The sequence below is a fragment of the Chaetodon trifascialis genome, chromosome 22 (assembly GCF_039877785.1).
Source record: "Chaetodon trifascialis isolate fChaTrf1 chromosome 22, fChaTrf1.hap1, whole genome shotgun sequence".
In the NCBI taxonomy this organism is placed as follows: domain Eukaryota; kingdom Metazoa; phylum Chordata; class Actinopteri; order Chaetodontiformes; family Chaetodontidae; genus Chaetodon; species Chaetodon trifascialis.
Window position 1 is genome coordinate 6,828,879 of NC_092077.1, and position 21,693 is coordinate 6,850,571.

The 21,693-nt window shown below is 43.5% G+C and overlaps 2 protein-coding genes across 2 annotated transcripts in view; one reads left to right on the top strand and one right to left on the bottom strand.

Annotated features, from left to right (window-relative positions):
• The window catches only part of camk1da (calcium/calmodulin-dependent protein kinase 1Da), a 52,136-nt gene extending 45,342 nt beyond the window's left edge, over nucleotides 1-6,794 (top strand). The window contains exons 10-11 of the mRNA XM_070991766.1: nucleotides 1,453-1,702; nucleotides 1,856-6,794. Of these exons, the coding sequence (XP_070847867.1) occupies nucleotides 1,453-1,702; nucleotides 1,856-1,980 (375 nt within the window). The 3' untranslated portion in view covers nucleotides 1,981-6,794. The remainder of the gene's footprint in view (nucleotides 1-1,452; nucleotides 1,703-1,855) is intronic.
• A 5,727-nt stretch (nucleotides 6,795-12,521) lies between these two features.
• Nucleotides 12,522-21,405, bottom strand: ccdc3a (coiled-coil domain containing 3a). The gene is made up of 3 exons (XM_070992100.1): nucleotides 20,644-21,405; nucleotides 19,900-20,077; nucleotides 12,522-14,230 (listed from the first exon to the last, which is right to left on the bottom strand). Exons 1-3 carry the CDS (start codon nucleotides 21,048-21,050, stop codon nucleotides 13,925-13,927), a joined length of 891 nt encoding a protein of 296 aa, XP_070848201.1. The 5' UTR covers nucleotides 21,051-21,405; the 3' UTR covers nucleotides 12,522-13,924.
• Between the last annotated feature and the right edge of the window lie 288 nt (nucleotides 21,406-21,693).

Sequence of the window (21,693 nt, forward strand, 5' to 3'; positions counted from 1 at the left end):
GCCATCATTTTAAGGCACAAATGCTGCTGTTACGATACCTGACAGAGGCCAGGCAGTCCTGCACCTGCAGTGAAGTTGGCTGCTGCAATGAACCTGTACCTCATTAAAAAAGCTCCAACTGTTAGTGGAGAAAGCAACCGAAACACGGGGCCTTCACCAACGGCACCCCCAGAGAATAAGACGGCATAGAAAGGTGCCGCTTCTGCAATTGGATTTTTGGGGAAAAAAAAAAAAAAAAAGTTTTTTTGGTGAATAAGATCTCACCCAGCCAAACGTGCTGTAGCTGGACAGCTAAAAGGTGACTGTTAAAAGAATTCAGCTCACCATCAACAAGCAAGCATCATCAGTTTGCTTATGGTAACATTCACGCTAACTCCAGAGGCTTTAAAATGCCTTTGGTATGACACATGCTAACAGTGTCAGCAGTTTAATGTTAGCTAGCTAGCGTTAATGTGACAGCCTTCATGTTGGTCTTGCAGTCTGGTGGCTGGATAGGACGTTAATGTTACAGAGCTCAATGCGAAAGTGAAGTTCTACAACATATGTTCTCAGTGTGCTAACCAGTGCTGCATAGTCGAGTCTCTAATTTTATTTCATTCACATCAGCGGGGCTAAATTTGGGTATGACATAAAGTACGCTAAAAATTTTTCAACTGCAGTTATTTTTAGAACTGCGTCAATAAAGAAAGAATCTGACACTGATTTCGGCTCTTTTGACAGCACTTGTAGCTGCTAGCCTGTAATGTTGTGAGACACCTGAGGCTGTGACACACACAGCATCAGACCCACAGCAGTGAAGTCAGTGAAGTTAGACTGGTTTTGACTTGTAGGAGATCTGATAATGACATCTTCCTCCCAACCAGAACTTCTGGTTAATCTAATTAGATTAAGCCCATTAAATATTGTCATGTTCTGATGATCATTGTCTCATACTGCCATCTAGTGGTTTATACTGAAGGCCTTTACTAAATAAAATCATAGTTGTTGAAAGCAGCTTTATACTATACTAATTACCAAATGACCAAATTAGTTTGAAAGGAGATTCGGCAAAATCTTTGAATTGCATATATACATGGTGTAAAAAATAACCAAATATGAAGCTTGTCTGAGTTAAGCAGTGATGCTTCATGGCTGCACTCGTCATTGTTTCCATGGTTTGGTGTTAATTGATTTGTATGAGCTAAAGAAGTAGCTACAATGATGTGCCAATTATTTGGCAACATAATAGCATAATTAGTGAGAATGTAGCACAGGTGTTAGCAGTTTATAAAACCCTTTATTTACAGGATAAATGTTCATTCGTTCATTTGGTTTATACCCCTCACTGTTCTGTCACACCAAAACATCCTATTTTCACAAGAGACACATAATATGATAGAAACAAGATGCTATTAAAATGCTGTTTATGGAGAAATTGAGGCAAAGTGAGAACTCCCTGTGTCTTCTCTCCAGCAAGCGTTCAATGCCACCGCTGTGGTCCGGCACATGAGGCGGCTGCAGCTTGGCAGCAGCATGGGGAGCAGCATGGACGCCTCCAACCCGCCGACCAGGCCGAGCCAGACACAGAAGACGGCCCAGGCGGGCCAGAACCAGCCAGCTCAGAGCCCAAACACCGGCCAGGCAGCGCAGAGCCAGAGCACCACCACGGCCGCCAACAAAGCCTCATCCATAGACAACAACATAGCAGCTCCTCGCAAGGAATGTGAGTATGAGTCAGTGACACTTTTCACATTAGCTTAATTACCTTGCTAGCTACAGTTTTAGCTGGTAAAAGTAACGGTAAAGGGGGCATATGCAGCTTAGCTGAGGGTCAGTTATGGATTAGAAAAGCCATGTACTGACTCTCCCCTCTCAGGTGTCGCTGCACCAGTCACGCCCTGCAGCCTGGCGTCCGCAGCTTCGTCTCCCGCCACCGGGGCAGAGCTGAGCCGGCCACATCCCTCAGCAGTTCCCGCCCCAGTGCTCACAGAGACCAAGTGACGCCAGGTCCCGCGGGGAACCAGCTGGGAGGCCACAGCGCTGTGAGGCAGAGAGACGGAAAGAGATGGAGGACGAAAGGAGAGGAAGAGGATGCCCCTTCTTCTTCTTCCCTCCCTCTCCTCACTGCATTTCCACTTGGATGCGCCCCCCCAGCCAGTTCCCCGCCCTGCTCCTGGGAGAGTAGAGGACTTGACCTCCACCCCACCGATTCAAGCCACACAGCGCCATACTGTACACCTACCACCCACCCACCAGGACACCGCGTCGGATCCCTGCTGCCACAGCAACAGCAGGGCCACTGACTCCCACTGAGGGTGTTTGCACGGCCCGCGGTGATTGGTTGCCGTTTCATGATGAATAGGTGTCTGCTGCTGCGAGCTTAAGCAGTAATTGGTGGTTCACGGTGGGGCCGGTGGTATCGTATTATTCAGTGTCACTCCACATCAGCTTCCCTCTTGAATCTGGTCTTTCCTGCGCCACTTTATTCAGCTTTTTTCCAAATTAGGTTTGACTGTTGGCAACTGGATTGTTTTATTGTTTATAATTATTGTTAATTTTAAAGGTGGTATGTGTAACTTCTGAAAAGCAAACATCATTGTCAAATTGATCGTGCTACTTTGGTATAATTACTGTAAATAGATAAGACCATGGCCAAGACAATTGGTCGCCTCTACCTCACAGCTGTCCTTTACATTAAGACCCCATTTCCCACAACCCCCTTGTTTCTCCTTATTTCACCAAAATCTCTGAATGCTTTGGCTCTGTTTGCTCTGGAATAGCAGCACGTTCTTCGTGTTTTGTGCCATAAAGCAATCCATCAGATTTCTCCCCAAATCTGACCTGGGGACTGCTTGAACGTAGTAGGGGCTCATACAGAAGGTCTTCTTCATGATGAACTGATTCGTTTACACTAATTTTACGAATGTAGCCACCTGATGTGACAATGATTTATTCATGTAAAATTGCTACGTATAGCACCTTTAAGACATTTTCTATGTCCTTATGGGCTTGTTGTTTGTTCGTTTGTGCTTTAAGAAGTGCTTTAAAAGTACCATACGACTGTTGAGCTATGAAAACATGAGTAAGCGCTTTATGTATTTTGCACAGAGAGGGTCGGATGTTTCTCAGACACGGATTAGCCGCCATCCACTTATGTTTATCAGAGAGTTGAGATTGTAAACTTTTATTTAACACAAAAAAAAGCCCAGAGTGGATGTCAGAGCATTGTACAACGTTTGTTTATTGTCTGAAAGATTCTGATTTGTTTATTGTTTTCTTACTTTGTAAGATTTTTATAACAATCACCCTTTAAGGGACACACATACAGGTTACTATGAAACACACAGCAGGTTTAGAGTAGGATAGAGAGGTATTTATAGGAAAACTGCCTCCAGTTGAGAATGTTAGCGACTCCATGATAGCTTGCCCTTTGAGTTCCCAAGCTAAGCAGCCACAAGCAGTGCAGCGCCGATCTCTAAGATACCTAACTGCCTCTCATGTTGATATTTGGCCTGTGTGGACACAAAATCCAAGATAGAGAAGCTGCTGCCTGCTACTGCCCCCCCCCCCTCGAAAAAAGCCATGATCACACCTTTTTGCATTGTCAAACTGCGCCCAGCTCAGAAGTGCTCAGGGAAAACTGCAGCTGCACTGTGAGCTGGCCAATACTACAAGACTTCCTGGTTTAGGTTTTCCTGTCAGTGTTTTTGGTCCCTGCATCGTGGCATCACAGTTAATGATCCAGGGCTTAAGATATTAGCCCTGTTCTTACTGCAGTGTTGTAGTGACTCGTGATTTAAAGTGTTAGTGTTACCTGAAGCAAACGGGGGGAAAAGGATTTTCTGCATCACCAACTGAACGCGTGAGGGTTCCTGTGGCATAAAACCACAAAGCGATGCATACATGTAACTACACAGCTTCGTTCAGCGGCAATACTAATGTACAGCTATGCGAGTTCGCATGTGTCATGTATTCCCTCAGCTGAGAATCTATATCACTCATAGAGAGTATCACCAGGAAAAGAATCTGTGAAAAGGTTTAAATCCAAAATTGAAAACTCTTAAGGCCCAGTATACAGCAGTTGAGGACAGAACCGCCGATTATCCGATGACCCGACCCAGATCCGAAGCCTGGTTTGCAAAGCTCTGTTCTCACATAGTGAAATGGTCCAGCACTGGCAAATTGTTATCAATAGTCTTAAGTTTAGAATGACAGTTTAATGTGACACCCTGATGGAGCCCTTTCAGAGAGCAGCGTTGGGTGCTCACTGACACATATCAGACAGCCATCAGATGCAATTCTACTGATCCCTTTATTGTGAATCATTGCCAAAGGCCAGTGCTAGACATGAAGACAGTTGGGTTTGTCGTGCTTGAATTGGTTAGAACAGAACCAGTCAGATATAAAGCTTTTTGAGTGACCTAAAATTAAGGGCTGAACTCCAGCTGCAAATGAATATGGAGACGTTTTCTGACCTTTGATCCCTTCCTAATCTTAATTTTTTTTTTATTATCTACACAGAGTGGTGCTGAAAAGCATCTGCACATTATTCATAGTACTTGTTTTGATCTGTTTGGCATGTCAGAGGAGTGTGAGACCCCAGCTGGATGGAAGTCAAAGATCAATGACAGTAAATCAACTCTCACCCAAGCTTTGTGGAATTCACTTCTGGCTCGTTGTGTTTTTGTGTGCATTGAGCTCCGCCTGTTTGGCACTGAAGTCGACTAAAAGGCCATTCATTTCTGAATGCTATCCAGTTTAAATCTCCGCATTCGTCCTCTCTGTTCTTTAAGAGCACAACTTCCTTCCTTTTGTAACCTCTGCACTGTTCTTTGCCACTGCAACAGTGTGCTAGCCCGCTTCTCAATACCTTATTACCCTGTCTTTAGCCTCAAGCGAACTAGGGTAAATCTTCAAAATGAGTCACAAATATATAGTTACGCTACTTTACAGAAGGAAAAAGTGCATTTTTGGGCACTTTTTGCAGCAGTGGATTAACACACATTTGTTGCACTGGTGCGCATGTGCAGCAGCCCGGCACCATAGGTGATGGCTCAAAATAACAGTGCCTGTGTTCGTGCTAATGATGCGGGAATTGTCCTTTAACGGAACACCTCGTTCCCTCCAGTCGCTCCTGTGTATGAGCTGCAAACACACACACACACACACACACACACACACACACACACACACACACACACACACACACACACACACACACACACACACACACCAGATCTGCTGCATTGCTGTTCAAGCGCTGAAGCAGAAATTGTGAAACGTGCATATGTGGTAACAACTCTGAGGCGGTTGTTGATTTGACTGAAAACAGTCAGTTACTTTATGCATGTTGTTCTAGCAACTAATCCAGTCATAATAGAGTTTTAGTTCAGTAATAGAGTTAGGTGTGTAAGAAAGGGCCAGTTAGCCTGATTTATTTTGTTGTTTCAAACGTGCTGTCGTAGAGAAAGCGTACTTTTTAGTGTTTCTTACTGAATTACAACACCCATGTGTCTCGTGCTGCATGGCTTCACAGTTCACCTTTCAGACATATATATTCAATTTTTTACAGCAGGGTCTTGTGTTTCATTTTTCTCTCCTCACCAAACTCTCAAGTCAATCCACGCAATTATCTCTGTGTTAGCTGAGGGGAACTTTCAACCATGTAAGGGCTTTATTCCAATGATCACCTTAATCTAAGTACTCACTGTAACCATGTATACATACCCATTGATTGCTATGCATTTTTTAACATTTTTTAAGCGTGTCGTCAATGCTTTTTCTTGGAAGTGGGATCAGGAAGCAAAGGAAACAACATCAGCAGGTGTAGTTAGAAAGATCTTAGGCAATTTGAATCATTTAACTAGTTATTATTATTATTATTGAATGAGCTGCAGGGGAGAAGCAGGACACCAGGTTTGGATCGCCAGCCAACACTGCAAGAATGTTTCATTAAATGTGATGTTGTCCACTTCAGTCTGGACGTTTGGGTTTACGAATGTATTATGAGGCAGGCAGAGGGTTTGGGTTCATGCTGCTCAGTGGTTTTATGTCTGCTGTTCAACAACAACAAAAAAAAATCTGAATGACTCTTCTTGCGTTAAAGATGCTACTGTAAATAGACTGTGAATACGAATGATCATTTTCAAGATAATATTTACAAATGTTTTGCTGTTCAGACACGTGAGAGTGAATGAGTGAGCGAGTGCGTGTCGAGGGAAGTTGATTGTATTCTCTATGGAATGTTTAATGTAAAAAAAAAAAAAACAAACTGAAATCCCCTTTACTCCTGACTGCAGTTTGCTTTCATATACTGTCCAGCACTGTGAGACTGCAGAGCCACACAGTGCAGTTTAATGCCATCAGTGTTCCACCACCACTTCAGCGTCAGTCCAACTCCAATTGAAAGCATCGTTTACTGAACTCAGGCTTACGTTTTTTGCCATTCTAAAGGAAGAAATCCAAAGCTGTGACCGACTCAGAAACACACTGTTGAGGACGAGGGGCGGCTGCGACCCGCTCTCGTCCGCCCCCCCTGAGCTCACACTCCTCGGACCTTTTTTTAACCAAGACGCCGCCGAAGCGCAACGTCACAAAAGATGAAAACACAAGCATGTCAGAAAAAAAGTGCTTCAAGAATTCAATTTCACCATGAGTGTTTGCATAATCTTATATGCCCTTGTATGATGTTAGTATCTCTATGTACAGACATGCACAGGTTGAGATGCCTGAGCCACAAAAGGATGAGTTTACCCAAGAGTTTCAGTTCTACTAACACTTTTGAGAGGCAGAAATCATCTCAGTGGTTATTGCAATCCAGCTAGATGCCATTTTTTAAGCTCCATGTTACATTCAGACCTGTTTGCAACAAAGAGTTTGCAACAAGAGTTTTGCAAGTTATCTGCAATTCAGACTGTGGCCACTTAGCCAAAGTAGCTTAAAAGCTAGCGCCATTCCTGGGGCAAAATGTTACAAAAACTGGTAAAAATTCTGGTAAAAAAATTAGAAAGACCGATGACTTTTGCTTTTCATTCTTTCATGACCTTGAAATTTACTACATAAGCTTACCTAGTTAGCATTAGCCTTATATGGCAAGCTTGAAATTAAGCTAGCTATCTTAGCTAGCTTCATGTAGCTAAATTTTAGGGTAGTTTTCTCTTGATTTTTTTTATCTCAAATGGACAAAAGCCAAGGAGGTCAAGCACATGAGGCTAATGGCTGTATTTTCTGTAGTATTTTATTTATTTAGGCTACTTTGTGTGAATGTAATGCTTAATTTTACACAAAAATATATTTGCTATATCTTCTCTATCTGTTGCTCTATGCTCATTGGACTTATTCAACTAGGCAAGGAAGTATATTTACTTATAATGTCAGTGTTTGAATTGTTGCCAAATGCTTTAGGAGCCACAACATTAGCATTGTTTCATGGACTGAAGGAGTTGCTACCTTTTCATTAGCATCAGTAAATGTATTGCGGAGCTGCCGTGCTAGCAGCTGTGTTTAAGTCTAGCCTCTGTTTGTCCCTCATCGCTGCCCTTAAGATCTGTCTCAGATAATGAGAGCAGCTCTGCCTCTGAGAATCGTTCGTGGGGCTGAAACTTTACAAAAGCTCCTTTTTTGGACCCAGTGTCTCACTGTGGCTGTCTTTGTCCAGAGCCTGCTGAGTTAGCTGGCTGTATTGTATTTACTCTCTGCATGTGACCACAACAAACTCCCATCCTGTGCACCGTCGTCACACCGACGACACACTCATGTCTCAGAGCGGGCACTGTCTGCCGCACTTATTGTGCTGTGATGATGATGATGATGACTTTCTGTTAATGGGGCTTGTATATCAGATGCCTTCGACAATCATGTGCACATATCAGTTACCATGATGACACAGGCCAGAGCGACTGATTGTGTTTCGTTTGTGTTTCTCCTGGAATAAATCCTGAATGATCGGAATATAACTCCTGTTTTTGTGTGTGTGTGCAATGGTGTGTATGTCTGGCTGAACAAGATAGGGCTGGTTTATCAGTACTACTCCTCAGAATTAGCACTACATTTCCGACAAATGTAAAGCCATGTGTGCGTCTCTGTGTGTTTGCGCTTAATATTTCAACACTTGCAAATTCCAGGATCCATGCATGCGGATATAAAGCAGACACCAGACACTCTCAACCACTTCTGCTGACATTTAGCCTATTTATACCTATATATATATGTGTGTGTGTGTGTGTGTGTGTGTGTGTGTGTGCTGTAGAGCATATGTTTTGCAGACAGAAGACAGATGTTGCAAACACATGAAGCACATGTTGGAATACATTATGAGGGCTATAGCATTAAAAACATATTGTCTGCAGATGTTACTTCCTCATATGAAAGTATGTTCAGCCTGCATGGACTCTCCTTTGGGTTTTCACTAGTATCCTCACTTAAACGATTGTGCAGTTGCAACAAAGGGTTCAGATGGAGTTTAGAAAAAACATGTTTACAGGCTTGAGGAGGCTAGAGACTGCTGAGCATTTTTGCAATATCAGGGCTTTTCTGCAACAGCAGTTTCTAAGCTTTGTTGACTGTTGACTGTTCACAGCTGGCCAGCGCCAGAGTGGATGGTTCTTTGATAAGGTATTGGCTGAAATAAGTAAACCCATTAATGGTGCTTTTACTTTAAAAATATATTTCAACATATGTGCACTTTTGGAAGGTGTGAGATATGCTGCCAAGGCCACACTCCCATTTGGGGAAAAGACTGGCACTTTAACATATGTTGATATGAGAAGCTACTGTGAAACTACAAGCAATCATTCAGCATGAAGGATACATGAATATTCACTGCCAGTGTTGTAAATAATGAAAGATGCTGGTGACAGTTGCTGCTGATGGATAGTTCAGCTGCTGGAGTACAGTCATTCAGTATTGTTGCATCAGTAAACATGACATCAGCCTCACTGAGATCGATTCAAATTCAGTTCAAATATTTAAAGCTGTCCAGATAATCCAGAAATGTTTCTTCCATTGTGTTGGGTCGTTGATCCACTTGGACAGGGGAAGACTTGAAGGGGTACGACATCTACCTGACCTTAATTTACCAATCTACCTGCTGCTAATTGTGCGTGTATGCATGCGCCAATGCATGCAGGAACATTAAATGTTAGCTTGTGCATACAATATCAATCTAGATCATATATGTGCATTTGCTGTCTTGAACACACCCCATTCCTCCTGCCAACAAATGCCTTGAATTACTCATTGACAGTGCCACAGTTAGCACTGTCATTGTGAGCATGTTAGCAGTGCAGCCTCGCGGCACCACTAATATTGCTGGAGACACAATAACTGCAAACCATGACTGTTTAGCTCTCCATCTTGATGTATCTGGTGCCTGGTGGGGTTCTCAACTCTCAACACTCCAGCAGACACAACCTCACTTAATATTACACTGCAGTAAATATGTGTCTGTTTGTTCTGTTGGCTCTAAACATGACTGAAGACAGAAGGAACCCATTAGTGTGAGGTGATACATCAACATGAGACAGAAAAGCTGCCAGCTTCTTCCTGCTCTTGTCAACACTGTCGTGAATAAGTTAACATTGCTCATGTTTGAAAGCAAGCTCATTTTGGAGATCATTTTTAAATTATCCTCTGCTGAAGTGAGTGCAGCGTGGCTTGAGATGATGTTGAGTTTTCCCCGCTGCGTTCGCCTGAAGGTTCGTATTTGCTCATCACAGATGGTTGTGTTAATATTGGTCCATTATTAACAGAGTTTGACCAGGCGGAGCTTCCTGTGGTTCAAGTCATCACACTTCCTCTGCTTTTCCCTCCATCTCGGTTGGACATTTTCCTCCTGAATATCTGTCTTGGTTCAGTACAGAGGACACACACACACACACACACACACACACACACACACACACACACACACACAGACTGAATGCCTTGGCCCATTCAAAATTATTCTTCCCTCTCACGCACTCACACTAAAGCACTGAAATGAAAATTGGGAAATGAAAGTGTTTTATATCCCTTTGACACTCATGCCCAATAACATGCACACACACACACACACACACACACACACACACACACACACACACACACACACACACGCACACACACACACACACACACGCACGCACACACGCACACAGCAAAGCAGCAGAAATGAATTTCTGCTAAATCAAAATTACCCATCAGACACACACATACAAACACCGCTTGTTGACTTTGGCTGTCAAGCTGTAAGTGTGTTTGTGCTCAGAGTCACTGATCTCCACACTTCTTAAACTGATTTCTCCTCATCTTTAATTCAGGGCTTAACCCTCCCTTCCCCTCTCTGCCATTCTGTTCTCCAGCCTTCTGTCACTGCAGGGTTTCTTCTCCTCTGCCGCCGCCGAGCAGAGACATGTTGTTTTGTTCTTTGCCAAGGAGCATATGTATATTCCATAAAACTAATTACAGGCAGATCATCTGAAACAGTGAGATAGCGCACAGTCTCACGGGAAATAGAGGTCGGATCGTGGCATGCTGGGGAATTTGAAGTGTGCAAAGACCATCCGTGTCATTTGGACAGACAGCAGGGAGTCCTGTGATGTTTCCATCCACTGTCTCACGGTCTGTTTGCAAGCAGGTAGTAAGCTTAAAACTATATGACAGTAGCTTGCAGTAGCACAACAACACCAGCAATGACCTCAAGAATCATTTTTACTTTGAAGGGAACCAGCTTTGGGACAGAATTATGCTCATTTAAATGCAACTCTCAACATCCTCTCAACCCTAAGGAGGAGATCTGATATATGAATGCAGGCCCAGAATGTCTAAAGTGTCCATTAGCAAGCTGGATTACCAGCAATCGAAGCAATGTTCTGTTCACCTGAGTGGCTGTCTATTTACTGTACAGTGCTATAGCCAAGCATTCATTGGATGTCCTTGAGTTTTGAGTGACCATGATGTGCGAATCAAGCAGTGAAAGAGGAAAAAACACATGCGCAGAGGTTGGACAAGCATAGTTCAGGAAGAGCACTCAAACCACTCTGATTAGCATCACTTGTGTCATTCATGTTTCATTAGGTGATTGGCTACCAGCTGCAGTAATGCCCACTTGTAGGTGTATGTGCAATATATATATATATATATATATATATATATATATATATATATATATATATGCCATTTGGCAGCCATATGAGGGTAAAAACACAGTGCAGAGGGTTCTAAAACCGCCCTTAATGTCAATGGGAGCTACATGATCAAGCTTTCAAAGAAAGACATTTAAAGCCGCTATGTAAAGAATTTTAAAAGCTCAACTTTGGTGACCCCCAGTGCATATTGGACTGCACCATTTTTCACTGAGATTCAGATTTTTCTCCAAACACTCCAACTTGAAATCTGCTGTTATCACATAAGAATTGGACACTTCATGGCTTTAACCTTTTGAATTATTTTGTCCAGAGAAATTGTCAGCAGGACGGCGTGGGCTGTTGGTTACATATTCATACATATCATATTTGATTTTAATGTTGTGTAACTGTAAAGCACTTTGTGACCGGTGTCTGTGAAAAGTGCTATACAAATAAACTTTGCTAGCTTGCTTGCTTACAACCTGCCACTTATCTGCTGCATTTCTTTCAATGATTCTGCAGCAACATTCAACCTGAAACTTCATGTTCATGTTTAGCTGCTGCAGGGCTAACAAATGCATGAAGTACCTCAAGTACCTGTGTTACCTGGATGTTGACTATGCATACACTATGAAAGTCTGCGACACCTTGTTTGTACTCCTTTTATCATTTCAGCATCTCAGTCACCAAACGCAGGTCCTCAAACAGCACCTCGCCATCGTTGCCTCATCATGAGCGTCTGATTATGTTTGTGCCACAAGAGAGAAACTGCAATTTAGCTTTTGATGAACACATCTCCGCCACTCCCTCTCCATTCACCCTGCCTCTTGTGTTGTCATCTTTTGGTGATTTGATGTTTTCGATGCATTCGCTGCGGTCCCGTGATGCAACGGCTGCCCGCCTCCCTCCAGAGCTTTTGGTTGTCCAGACTGAATTAGAGGAATATTTCAGGGACTTCCTGCTGTTCAGAACATTGCTGCCCACACAAACACATTCCAGTCACTTGATGGACCAGACACACACACACACACACACACACACACACACACACACACACACACACACACACACAGTCATGTTTCCAACAATTTTGGGGACTACATTAATTTCCTGGACACTTACCAAACCGTAACCACCACTTGCCTAATTCTAACTCTTGCTCTCACGTTACATTAACCTACCCTAAAATTTAATGATTTATGTGCCCACAACATGAGCAACACACGTCCGCACACACACATGCACTAATTTCTTTGGCTCCTCAAACACATGTACACAGAAAACATCTCCTGACCTTCGCCTCTCTTTTCACTCTCGGTGTGATGCTGTTGGGCTCAACTGAACCACTGAGTGTGTTTGTTTATTTTGTTTTTTTTTACTCCAGTGACCCAGATGTTAATATCCTACTTCAAAACACTGTCACGTTCACACGGATGCTCATCCAAATTAAATTTTATATGCAGAAAAACACTCGAACAGAAAAACTTCCGCATACAAGCTGGTGTTCCAGACTTTAAAATCTCAAATTCAGAACAAAACCTCAAACATTTTCTCATTCTCACTTACACCACTCTCCGCCCATAATTTCAGTTGTAGAAATAGCTGATAAATCACAGCAGAAAATGAAATGTAACTCCTCTTACTGCATCATTAGGCTGTGATTAAATAAAAGGCATTTTTGAATGTGTCTTCATTTCATAAAAAGCAAAAACTAAAAGACTAAAAAGGACTTTCAATTACTTAAAGCTGCTACTGTCAATATTTTTATACTAACAATGGCTCAAATAACTATGTGTACTGTGGAAGGGGTCGCTCATAGTGATCAGTTATCCACTTACTGTGCAGTTCTGCTGAGCTCTACAGAGTATTTGGCTGCTTTCAGCTCATTGTTTAGTTTTTTTGGCCTGCAATGTTAAGGTTTGATTTAGTGTAATCACCCTCATCAGCATTGTTTCCATTTGCAGCAGGCAGCTTTTTTCTGGACTAAAAAACTCTAATAAAGCCACTACACACCACAAGGCCAGTGACAAACTAGCCAATGAACATAGTGGAGCATTTAGCAGGTGGCTAACTTCTCATGAATGTTAATGTTGCTTTGTGCCTTCTGGATGCATAAATCAACTGTCTGCTAACAAAAGCTATAAGCTAACTCAACCCGCAACGTGTAACACTTTCTGTAATGAGGATTTCTGTCACAAATAGCCAAAATAACCCCAATGACATCACTTGGGTTATTTTTAAGACCTGCCAAAGTGCCACAAGAGATATTACACAACTGTTTTCACAGCCTGACTCATGCTCTTGCCTGATTTATACACTGACCTCAGCTAAATTCCTAGCGCTCATCATCTTGTTCCAACATAAACAGACCAATATATTACTTTTTTCCATCTTTTTGCTTTAAAACATTAACTAATTTTACTTCAGGTTGGGTGTCAGACAGAATAATGCATCACTCTTCAGGCTCCTGTGCTTTGTGTTGGGGCAAAAACATGTCCTATGTGACCACGGCCTGAGAGGAGCTCTGAGCGGCAGGCACAGTGTTTAAGTAGTGCTCCACTTCATCGAGAAAATAAATGTTCGACACTCTTGATTCACTTTTTGTTAGATGACCAGTGCTGACCATCACTCTTGTATTGTAGCAAAAAAGCGGTTACAAAAGAGAGAAAGACTAGTTTATTTACAAGACAACTATGGAGATTATTACTTTAAATGTGTGTTACTCATATGTGACCATTGCTATTTGTCTGTCCCTTACATAGAGGCCGCCCAGCAGTCTCTCGCTCTTCACAGCCAGTTTTCAGTCCAGGTGGGTGGCAGTTTGGGGAGTGTGGGATTAGTTAAAGTTGCATTCGCTGGCGCTTCCCCGTGCTTGCGTAGCGCCCAGGTGGAGGCTCCTCCTGTGTGATGGCGTTGAGGTGATGCCCTGCCCTCCACTCTGCAGCCTTCAGCTTCTCTTGCAGCCCCTGTGCCTCCTGCTCGGCCTTGCGCGCAGCCTTGCGGGCATTCCTCAAGGAGCGCTTCACTTTGCGGACGCGCTCCTTCAGCTGCCGGTTCCTCCTCTCTGCTGCGGCCAGGCGGTCCTGCAGCTTGCGGCCTCGCTCCTCCTCCTCGAACAACGCGGCCTGCACTGAGGAGCACAGCAGCTGGAGAAAGGAGCAGAGGGAAAGTGAATTAACACACTGTACATGGAGGGCTGTTTTCTTAACAGGCAAACCAGAGTGTTGTAAACCACCAGTTGCCATCCAGTCAGCTGGTTGTACAGTGTGGGAGCACTGGTGATGTGATTTTCCCAGCAGCCTCTCTGAGAATGTGCTTTTTTTGCTTTGATCTCCACACTGCTATTATTTCTCCCTCGCTCATGTTTTTCTTCTCCTCTGCAAAGCCCATCACACTTGGAAGGAGGGAGGATGGAGAAATAAAGTCGAGGTCCTGACCCTCGTCTGTTACATTTATCCACACAGGCTCCCTGCTACCAGCGCAAAAACACGACAAGACGACGTATGCTGTTTATGTGTGTCTGTGTAACATAAATGTTTCACCCCCAGGACCTCCCACCCCTCCCTGACAATGCAAGGGTCACGGACTTTGATGTTTCAGGGGCCCTGATTTTCCATCTTGTTGGTGGACCAGAGCTGACCTGGAGCAGCAGGGTTAACAGGGGTGAGTGCTCTCGTAGACACAGTGGGGAATGCATGTGTGTTCATGTACGCCTGCACTTTGTCAGGAGAACAAACAAACCTGAAAAAAATCTATAAAACTCCATCATGGCCACCATGTTGTTATCTCAGTTGAAGCGAATGCTAATCGGCCTCTTGTGTTCCATTAACACGTTGCTAATAAATACAACAGAGTCCACTGCGCCAGGATCACCAGAGGTTGTGTGTGTTGATAGTGTGTTGAGTCAGTGAATGAATTACTGTGGATATTCTTTGCTGTGCTAAAGTCACTGAAACATGAGTTTTTATGACATCCCAGGTCAAAAAGGAGTATAATTCTGTGTATTAGAAATATAATTTAAGTGTAGAAAAGTCAGTATACTGTGTACTTGTAATGACTTCACTTCACTTTAAGTATATTTATGCTTTTTTTTCCCAACACATTGCTGATAGAATGCAATTGTACTGCAAGTGTGTTTTGAATGCTCATGAATCATGATTTTCACTGGTGCTCAAGTTTGTAAAAACTTGTGCCAATTCGGCATACGATTTACACTTCAAGTATACTCAAGTATTACTCAAGTGGTACTCAAATAGTACTTAAGTAGACTTAAGTATACATAAAGGTGACAAAAAATACTGTGTACATTCTTTAAAAAGTTTAAATTAAGTCCAGTATTTTTTCACCTGGGATACTGTCCACCTGTGTTGGTCTTTGTGTCCATCGTGGACATGATGGACACAAACACATTCATATCCAGCGGCTGTTTTCAGTTTTATATGAAACTAATCAACTGCTGGATTTAGCTCAACAGTTACTGCAAGACAGGACAGTGGTATCAATGCACTTTGCAAGCAAGTGAAGTGTATCTATCACAATGTTGAACTGTGATAGATAGAGCTGCTTGAATGACAGATGTCTCAGCTCAGATGTCACTTTCAGTCACTGATCTATGTGCTAGCTTTCAACCTTAGCTCCATGTAGGCTTCACAGAGTTCGCTAACTGTAATATTCTGGCATCAGTGGGAACGAAGATCAGAGGTTTTTACCAAACACATCTACAAATTCGTCTTTATATGAAATGACTGATTTGAATATTTGAATATATCAATAAGTAAAATGTACTTTTGACCCTGAAACAATGTCATTCCTCTGTGCAAGAAGAGAAGACTTATCATCTGAGGGACTTCGCACATTGAACTTTATTTTACTTTCCTGAGTGATTTTGCACACTCAGCATTAAACTGCACTGCCAGCTTTATCTTATCTTAATTCTTATCTATTATTGTTTTTTTTTTCTGTCTTTTCATTTTTTTCTTTGCAATTGAGGTGAACTGATCCTTTAAGGGAAGCCTCTTTCTTCCCATTTCTCAAAACAATAGTCAAATCCACATTACATAACATTGGTACATTTTTGTTAGAGTGTGAACCCTCTCTCATTCTCATAGGAAACCTCTCAGTGGGATGCCCCAAACACACACATGGACACACAAACGCACAACACCTGTCAAAACATCCGGCGTCACCTGCCTGCTGTTCAGCATCATCTGTATAAACAGTATTTAGAGGACATGTGAAGACACATGCATGTACAAAATGTCCTCAGATTCAAGTCAGGACTTTCAGTTTGAACACAGAAGGTCTCTTTATCCAAAGCTGCAGGGTGTCAACGTTTAGGAGGAGAATCATCATTTGTTAAAAATCCAATCAAATGCTTTTAAATATGCATTAAACAATATTCTTAAACTGACAATGGAATAAAACGACTGCATGTAAAATGAAAGAAGTCACAGATGATTATCCCTCAGCTCTATGATGCATTTTAGCAACCTTTAGCTCATTGTTTTGGCTTTAGGAGCAGCAAATCTACTGTTTTGGTTGAGTCTCGTGGCTCTCATTGCCATTTCCAGCCTCAGCAGAAAGTTGTTTCTATTTGAAAGTTCGGAAAAACCTGCTGTTGGCTATCTGCTGAGCACCACACAGTTAGCGACCAGCTGGTGAACATGGTGCCATTTAGCAGTTGAAGTATTTCCCTCAGGATAGATGGTGGAGACCAAAAACAGAGTTTAAAGGAGAGTGAATATTGGACTTCAATTTGTCAGATGGCCAGAAACATGATTTCAAATGAATGCTAATGTTATGTTGTAATTTCAACTTACCGATACTCCCTGACCAATGACACGAGGGAAGCGCCTTGTGGCAGCAGCTTCAGCATCACTGAGGATGGTTTTAATACTTCTGACTGTTGGGGCTGACACTCAGACTGCAGAACCATCTGCATTTATGTGTGTTCATCCACAAATTGATGAAGACAGAATGAAAGAAGATGGAATGAAGAGTAGACGTGTCTTTTTGTGTCCAGCCTGACCTGACTGCTCATTTATTTCTGCAGACTTTTGATCCCTCTTTCTAACTTTGTACAAGAACTCAGCATGAGTCCCCCCCAACTACCACACACACACACACACACACACACACACACACACACACACACACACACACACACACACACACACACACACACACACACACACACACACATACATGTAGTGTCTTTAGAGCTTCCCTATTGACGTCAAAGAGACTTTGTCCTGTGCGTGTGTGGTGAGCATGGAAACGGATGGTTAGAAGACAGAGACAATAAGGCAGAAAGAGACAGTGAGAGGTGAAGAGGTAAAAGGAACAACAGGGAGGCCAAGAAAGAAAGAAAAACAAAGATGAGACAGAGAAAGTGGGAGACACAGAAAGGACACACACATCCTGAGCTTTAACTCCTGAGTGAAAAAGACAAACTGTGTTGTCCTCCTTTCATCCCACTAAGCGGCCACATAAAATGTTAATGAGAGTCAAAGAACTTGTTAAAGGTGTTTAAATGACAGTTACAGCCGGAGTGCTCCATCACTGTGGTTACATTATGGAGCGCATGTACGTGTGGAAATGTGCTGATTAAGAAGTATGTGGGGAATTTGTCTTTATCACAACAGTGATGGGAGAAAATGTGAAAAGAGAAATGTGTAAGACTAGTTGGCTTACAGCGGTCTCTACCTCCAGCTCATGGCTGAAACTGCTCTGAGTGCTGCTGATAAGAGGAGGCTTTCACAAAGGCTAATTGAAGGTTCTGGCAGAAAAGTGGAGGAAGTCTCTTGTCTATGCTTCTGGAGGGGCGTCTGGTTCCCACGAGGCTGAAACCAGAAGCAAACCACCTCCCAGTTTTTAGGGATGTTTTGCATTAAAACTCCAGCTGAAGGATGTCTGAAACCTAAAATGAGTGAGAGAGCGGTGCAGCCAGGGGAGCACAACCTCTGGACAAAAGTCAGACTTCTAGATACTGAAATCAGAAATGGGATCTTGTTCTTCCGAGTTGTTTTCAGTGTCTTTTCATTTGCAGCCAAAGCAAATCAGACAGAAAGAAAGGGTTTTTTTTTTTTTTTTTTTTTGCTCCAAAGCCAATGCTTTCAAATTCAAAAGACATAAGGCCAGGAAACATGGAGGGGTAAGGGGGGACATGAAGAGGAAGAAGAGGGTCCTTCCATTTCAGCCCCTTCCATAAATTCCCACAGCAAAACACCCAAAACACCTGTTTTGTTCCACTTTGCCTGAAGGTCTCAGCCTCTACATGCGGGTGCTCGTCCTCTAAATGAGCACTGACTTTAACCCCTGCCTCACTGACCTTTGACCATACAGCTCAGTGGACACGTCCTGCAGGTCAAAGCCGAAGCAACAGGGAGAAGAAGACGCTACACTGCTGCACCTTTCCTGATTTAGCTCTGCAGCTTTGACTGCAGGCAACGGAAATAAAAGCCACGAATCGCTTTCAGAATCAATTAAGCGTATTTCTCTCTGTGTACGCTGCAGGCAGCGTTCAGGTCGGTCAGACACAAGCTGCAACAGACTCTTAATGCAATGATGCTAATAGATGTAATTTAGCCACTTTCTGTCACTAATTACACACATTTTTTGGATGCTAATCTGCTTTCTATTATTTTAAGGTCCAGGTGGAGTCAATGGAGGCAAAGGAAGTCCAGGCTAAGTCTCGAGTCGCTCCTAAGGAGGCCGAAGACATGCGTAGCTCCACGTCCGGCTGCTGTGTTCTGTCTTGTCTGAAGTGTGACCCGTTCAGCTCACTCAGAAGAGGTGTGCTAATAAATGCCAGCAGCCGACTTCTGACAGGGTCCAGCTTATATCTGGTCCCAGGTCAGCAGGTTACGTCCCTTCATACTGATATGAATCGAAGCTGCAGACGAACACACTTGCATACTGTTGCCTGTCAAAGATGTGGATCTCTGCTATTTGACCCTTGACCTCTGTACAGTCAGTGTCCTGTCTGCCTGAGGAGCCAAGTGAACGGACGGATTGGACGAACCTCGACCAATCAGCCATTGCTTTGATCTTCAACTGGCTGGGGCATGATTCCATGTGACCAACCACACGCTGGGAATCTATTAAGAGTATAATCAATTTTCCTGTGTCTAAGTATCCCTGTTTTCTTTTATGCCTGTGTGTGTGTGTGTGTGTGTGTGTGTGTGTGTGTGTGTGTGTGTGTGTGTGTGTGTGTGTGTGTGTGTGTGTGTGTGTGTGTGTGTGTGTGTAGCTCTGTACTTTGCTAGAGGGTAGTTAAACTGTGTTTCCACTGATCCTCACCACATTCCTGTCAGCAGAGTCACAATTCAGCTCAGGATTAGGTGTTCACATCACACACACACACACACACACACACACACACACACACACACACACACACACACACACACACACACACACACACAAACCCAAACCAGGACCTCACTCTGCTCTCTCACACTGCACTCACATTCACATTTTAGCTACAATAGTATATTCAGGCTGTGAATATTACAAACCACAACACTTCAACAGCAGTCATTAGTCCTTCCAGCTCCAGTTTGTCTGGTGTCGGGGTTCTTTACGTCCTCAGCAAACACCCAAAAAAGTTGACCTGACAGTTGAAGGGGACATTTTTCATCTTCTCAGGAGGTGATGAGGTTGTACACGGAGATGGGAATCATTGTTGTGTTCAAGGAAACAGCTGTCTTTAATGTGGCAACCACCTCTCAGTCAATTCTTCTCAGCTTAGTTTTAGCCATTCAAATGAAAAACAGTTGACATTACACATGAAAACATATGAGTGTTGCCCTACCCTATTGTCCTCCTGGGTGTCCCACTCAGGGCTGAAGGTGTGGAAAGGCTGGCTGCCTTGGGTGCAGTTGGAGAACTGGAAGAGGCTGGAGAAGGTGCGCCTGTTCTCAGACGTGTCGGGGAAGATGGCGTCCTGGAAGTTGACGCCATGGGGGAGGATGTTGTAGTTCTCATCCATCCTGCAGAGGAGAGGAGAGCTGTGAGGAGAAAGCTGAAGCTGCTGGAGGAATCATCGACCTGTACAGTAGCTGAGGTTTGGAATTTGCAGGAATCAAATTGAATGTTTCATTAGCTGATACACTTCGTAGCTTGTAGTGCGTTGTATTTAATGAGCCCGTAGTTTGTTTTGCAAGTAAAATCTTCTTTTGCAAAAGAACAAGCAACTCCAGCTTGCAGACATATGCTGTGAATAAAAAGTGCAACATTTCAAGTCTCACTTAATGGAAATATTTACACAGCCTCTAGTGGTATGCCTCAAAATGATATTTAAATACAGTAGTCTTGTTTACACATCTGATTGTAGATTACAGTTTTCTCTGAAACAAGCTCTGAAGAGTTATTGCACTGTTGGTTTAAAATTGCTGTTTTGCAAAATGCACTTCTGTCTGGCAAAAAGTTTTATGGGATGTGGTCTAATTTTAATGGCGACAGTAAAACTCATTTCTGGACTGTCTGACTTTGTGTTTAGAGTCCAAGTGTGTGCTGGAAAACACATGGATTACTGTGTCCGAGCCCTGCACCTCACCTGAGGAAGAAGAAGTAAGAGTAGTTCTCCATCACTGTGTGGGACTGGCAGGACAGGTACCCCAGTCCGGTCAGGTTGAGTCTTGATCCAGAGGGCACCTCCAGCATGCTGCCCCAGGCCTGGTCACACAGCAGCTCCACCTCCGCAGAGTACAGAAGCCCTTCCTCCGCGCCCTCGTACCCATACCCGAACCCGAAGGGCAGCGAGTTGTACAGGCTGCCCGCCCCGCCGCCCAGGGGCTCCCGGTGGATCGCCAGGACCCGGGCGTACACGATGATCTCCGCCAGCTCCGCCCGGCAGCCCTCGCTCAGCGGCCGCCACTCGGAGGGGAGCTGGCACCCGTGCGTAAAAGTGTCCAGATGCGTAAAAACGCCGAGCGCTGCGACTAGGAGAGCGGCGGCAAACATCCTGAGGAGCCCGAGAGGAATTACAGGCTTCTCGTTTGTAAACCCTGTGGTGATGCTTCACTGAACAAAAGTCCCCTCACGCACCCAAGTTGCCAAAAGTGAGTTAAAAAAAGCGAGCAAAAAAAGTTTTAAGAACTTCTGATGGTTGCCTTGACGCGTAAGGATGCTTGATCAAAACACCTCTAAAAACACGCCAAGTAACTTTGTACACAAAATTCGCCCACAGTGCTTTTGTCCCTTAACCAAACTCGCAGATGCTGAGCTCGTATCACCTTTGCAGCCTCTTAAAGTGAACGCAACAGCTAAATCAAGCCGCAGAAACTTGAACAACTCCAACCTGTTGCTGTGCTCCCACTATCTCCATCTCATCTGGCTGCTGTGGGAGCGACAAGCCCCACCAGAGCACACGGGCGCTGCGTTCAAGGACTGATGTGACGCTCCGACATTGTACGTTTCTACGTGAGCTTGTTGGTGCGCTCAAGAGCTATATTAGAATTGATTGATAAACATTAAGGTACTAAACCTACCTGTTGAGGTCGATAATGTCCTAAACACTGTAAGGGAAATACAATATCAATGAATATAACAGTATGTATAAACAAATAGTAATCGTATCTATTGTGGCAAAATGCAAGCATTGCAT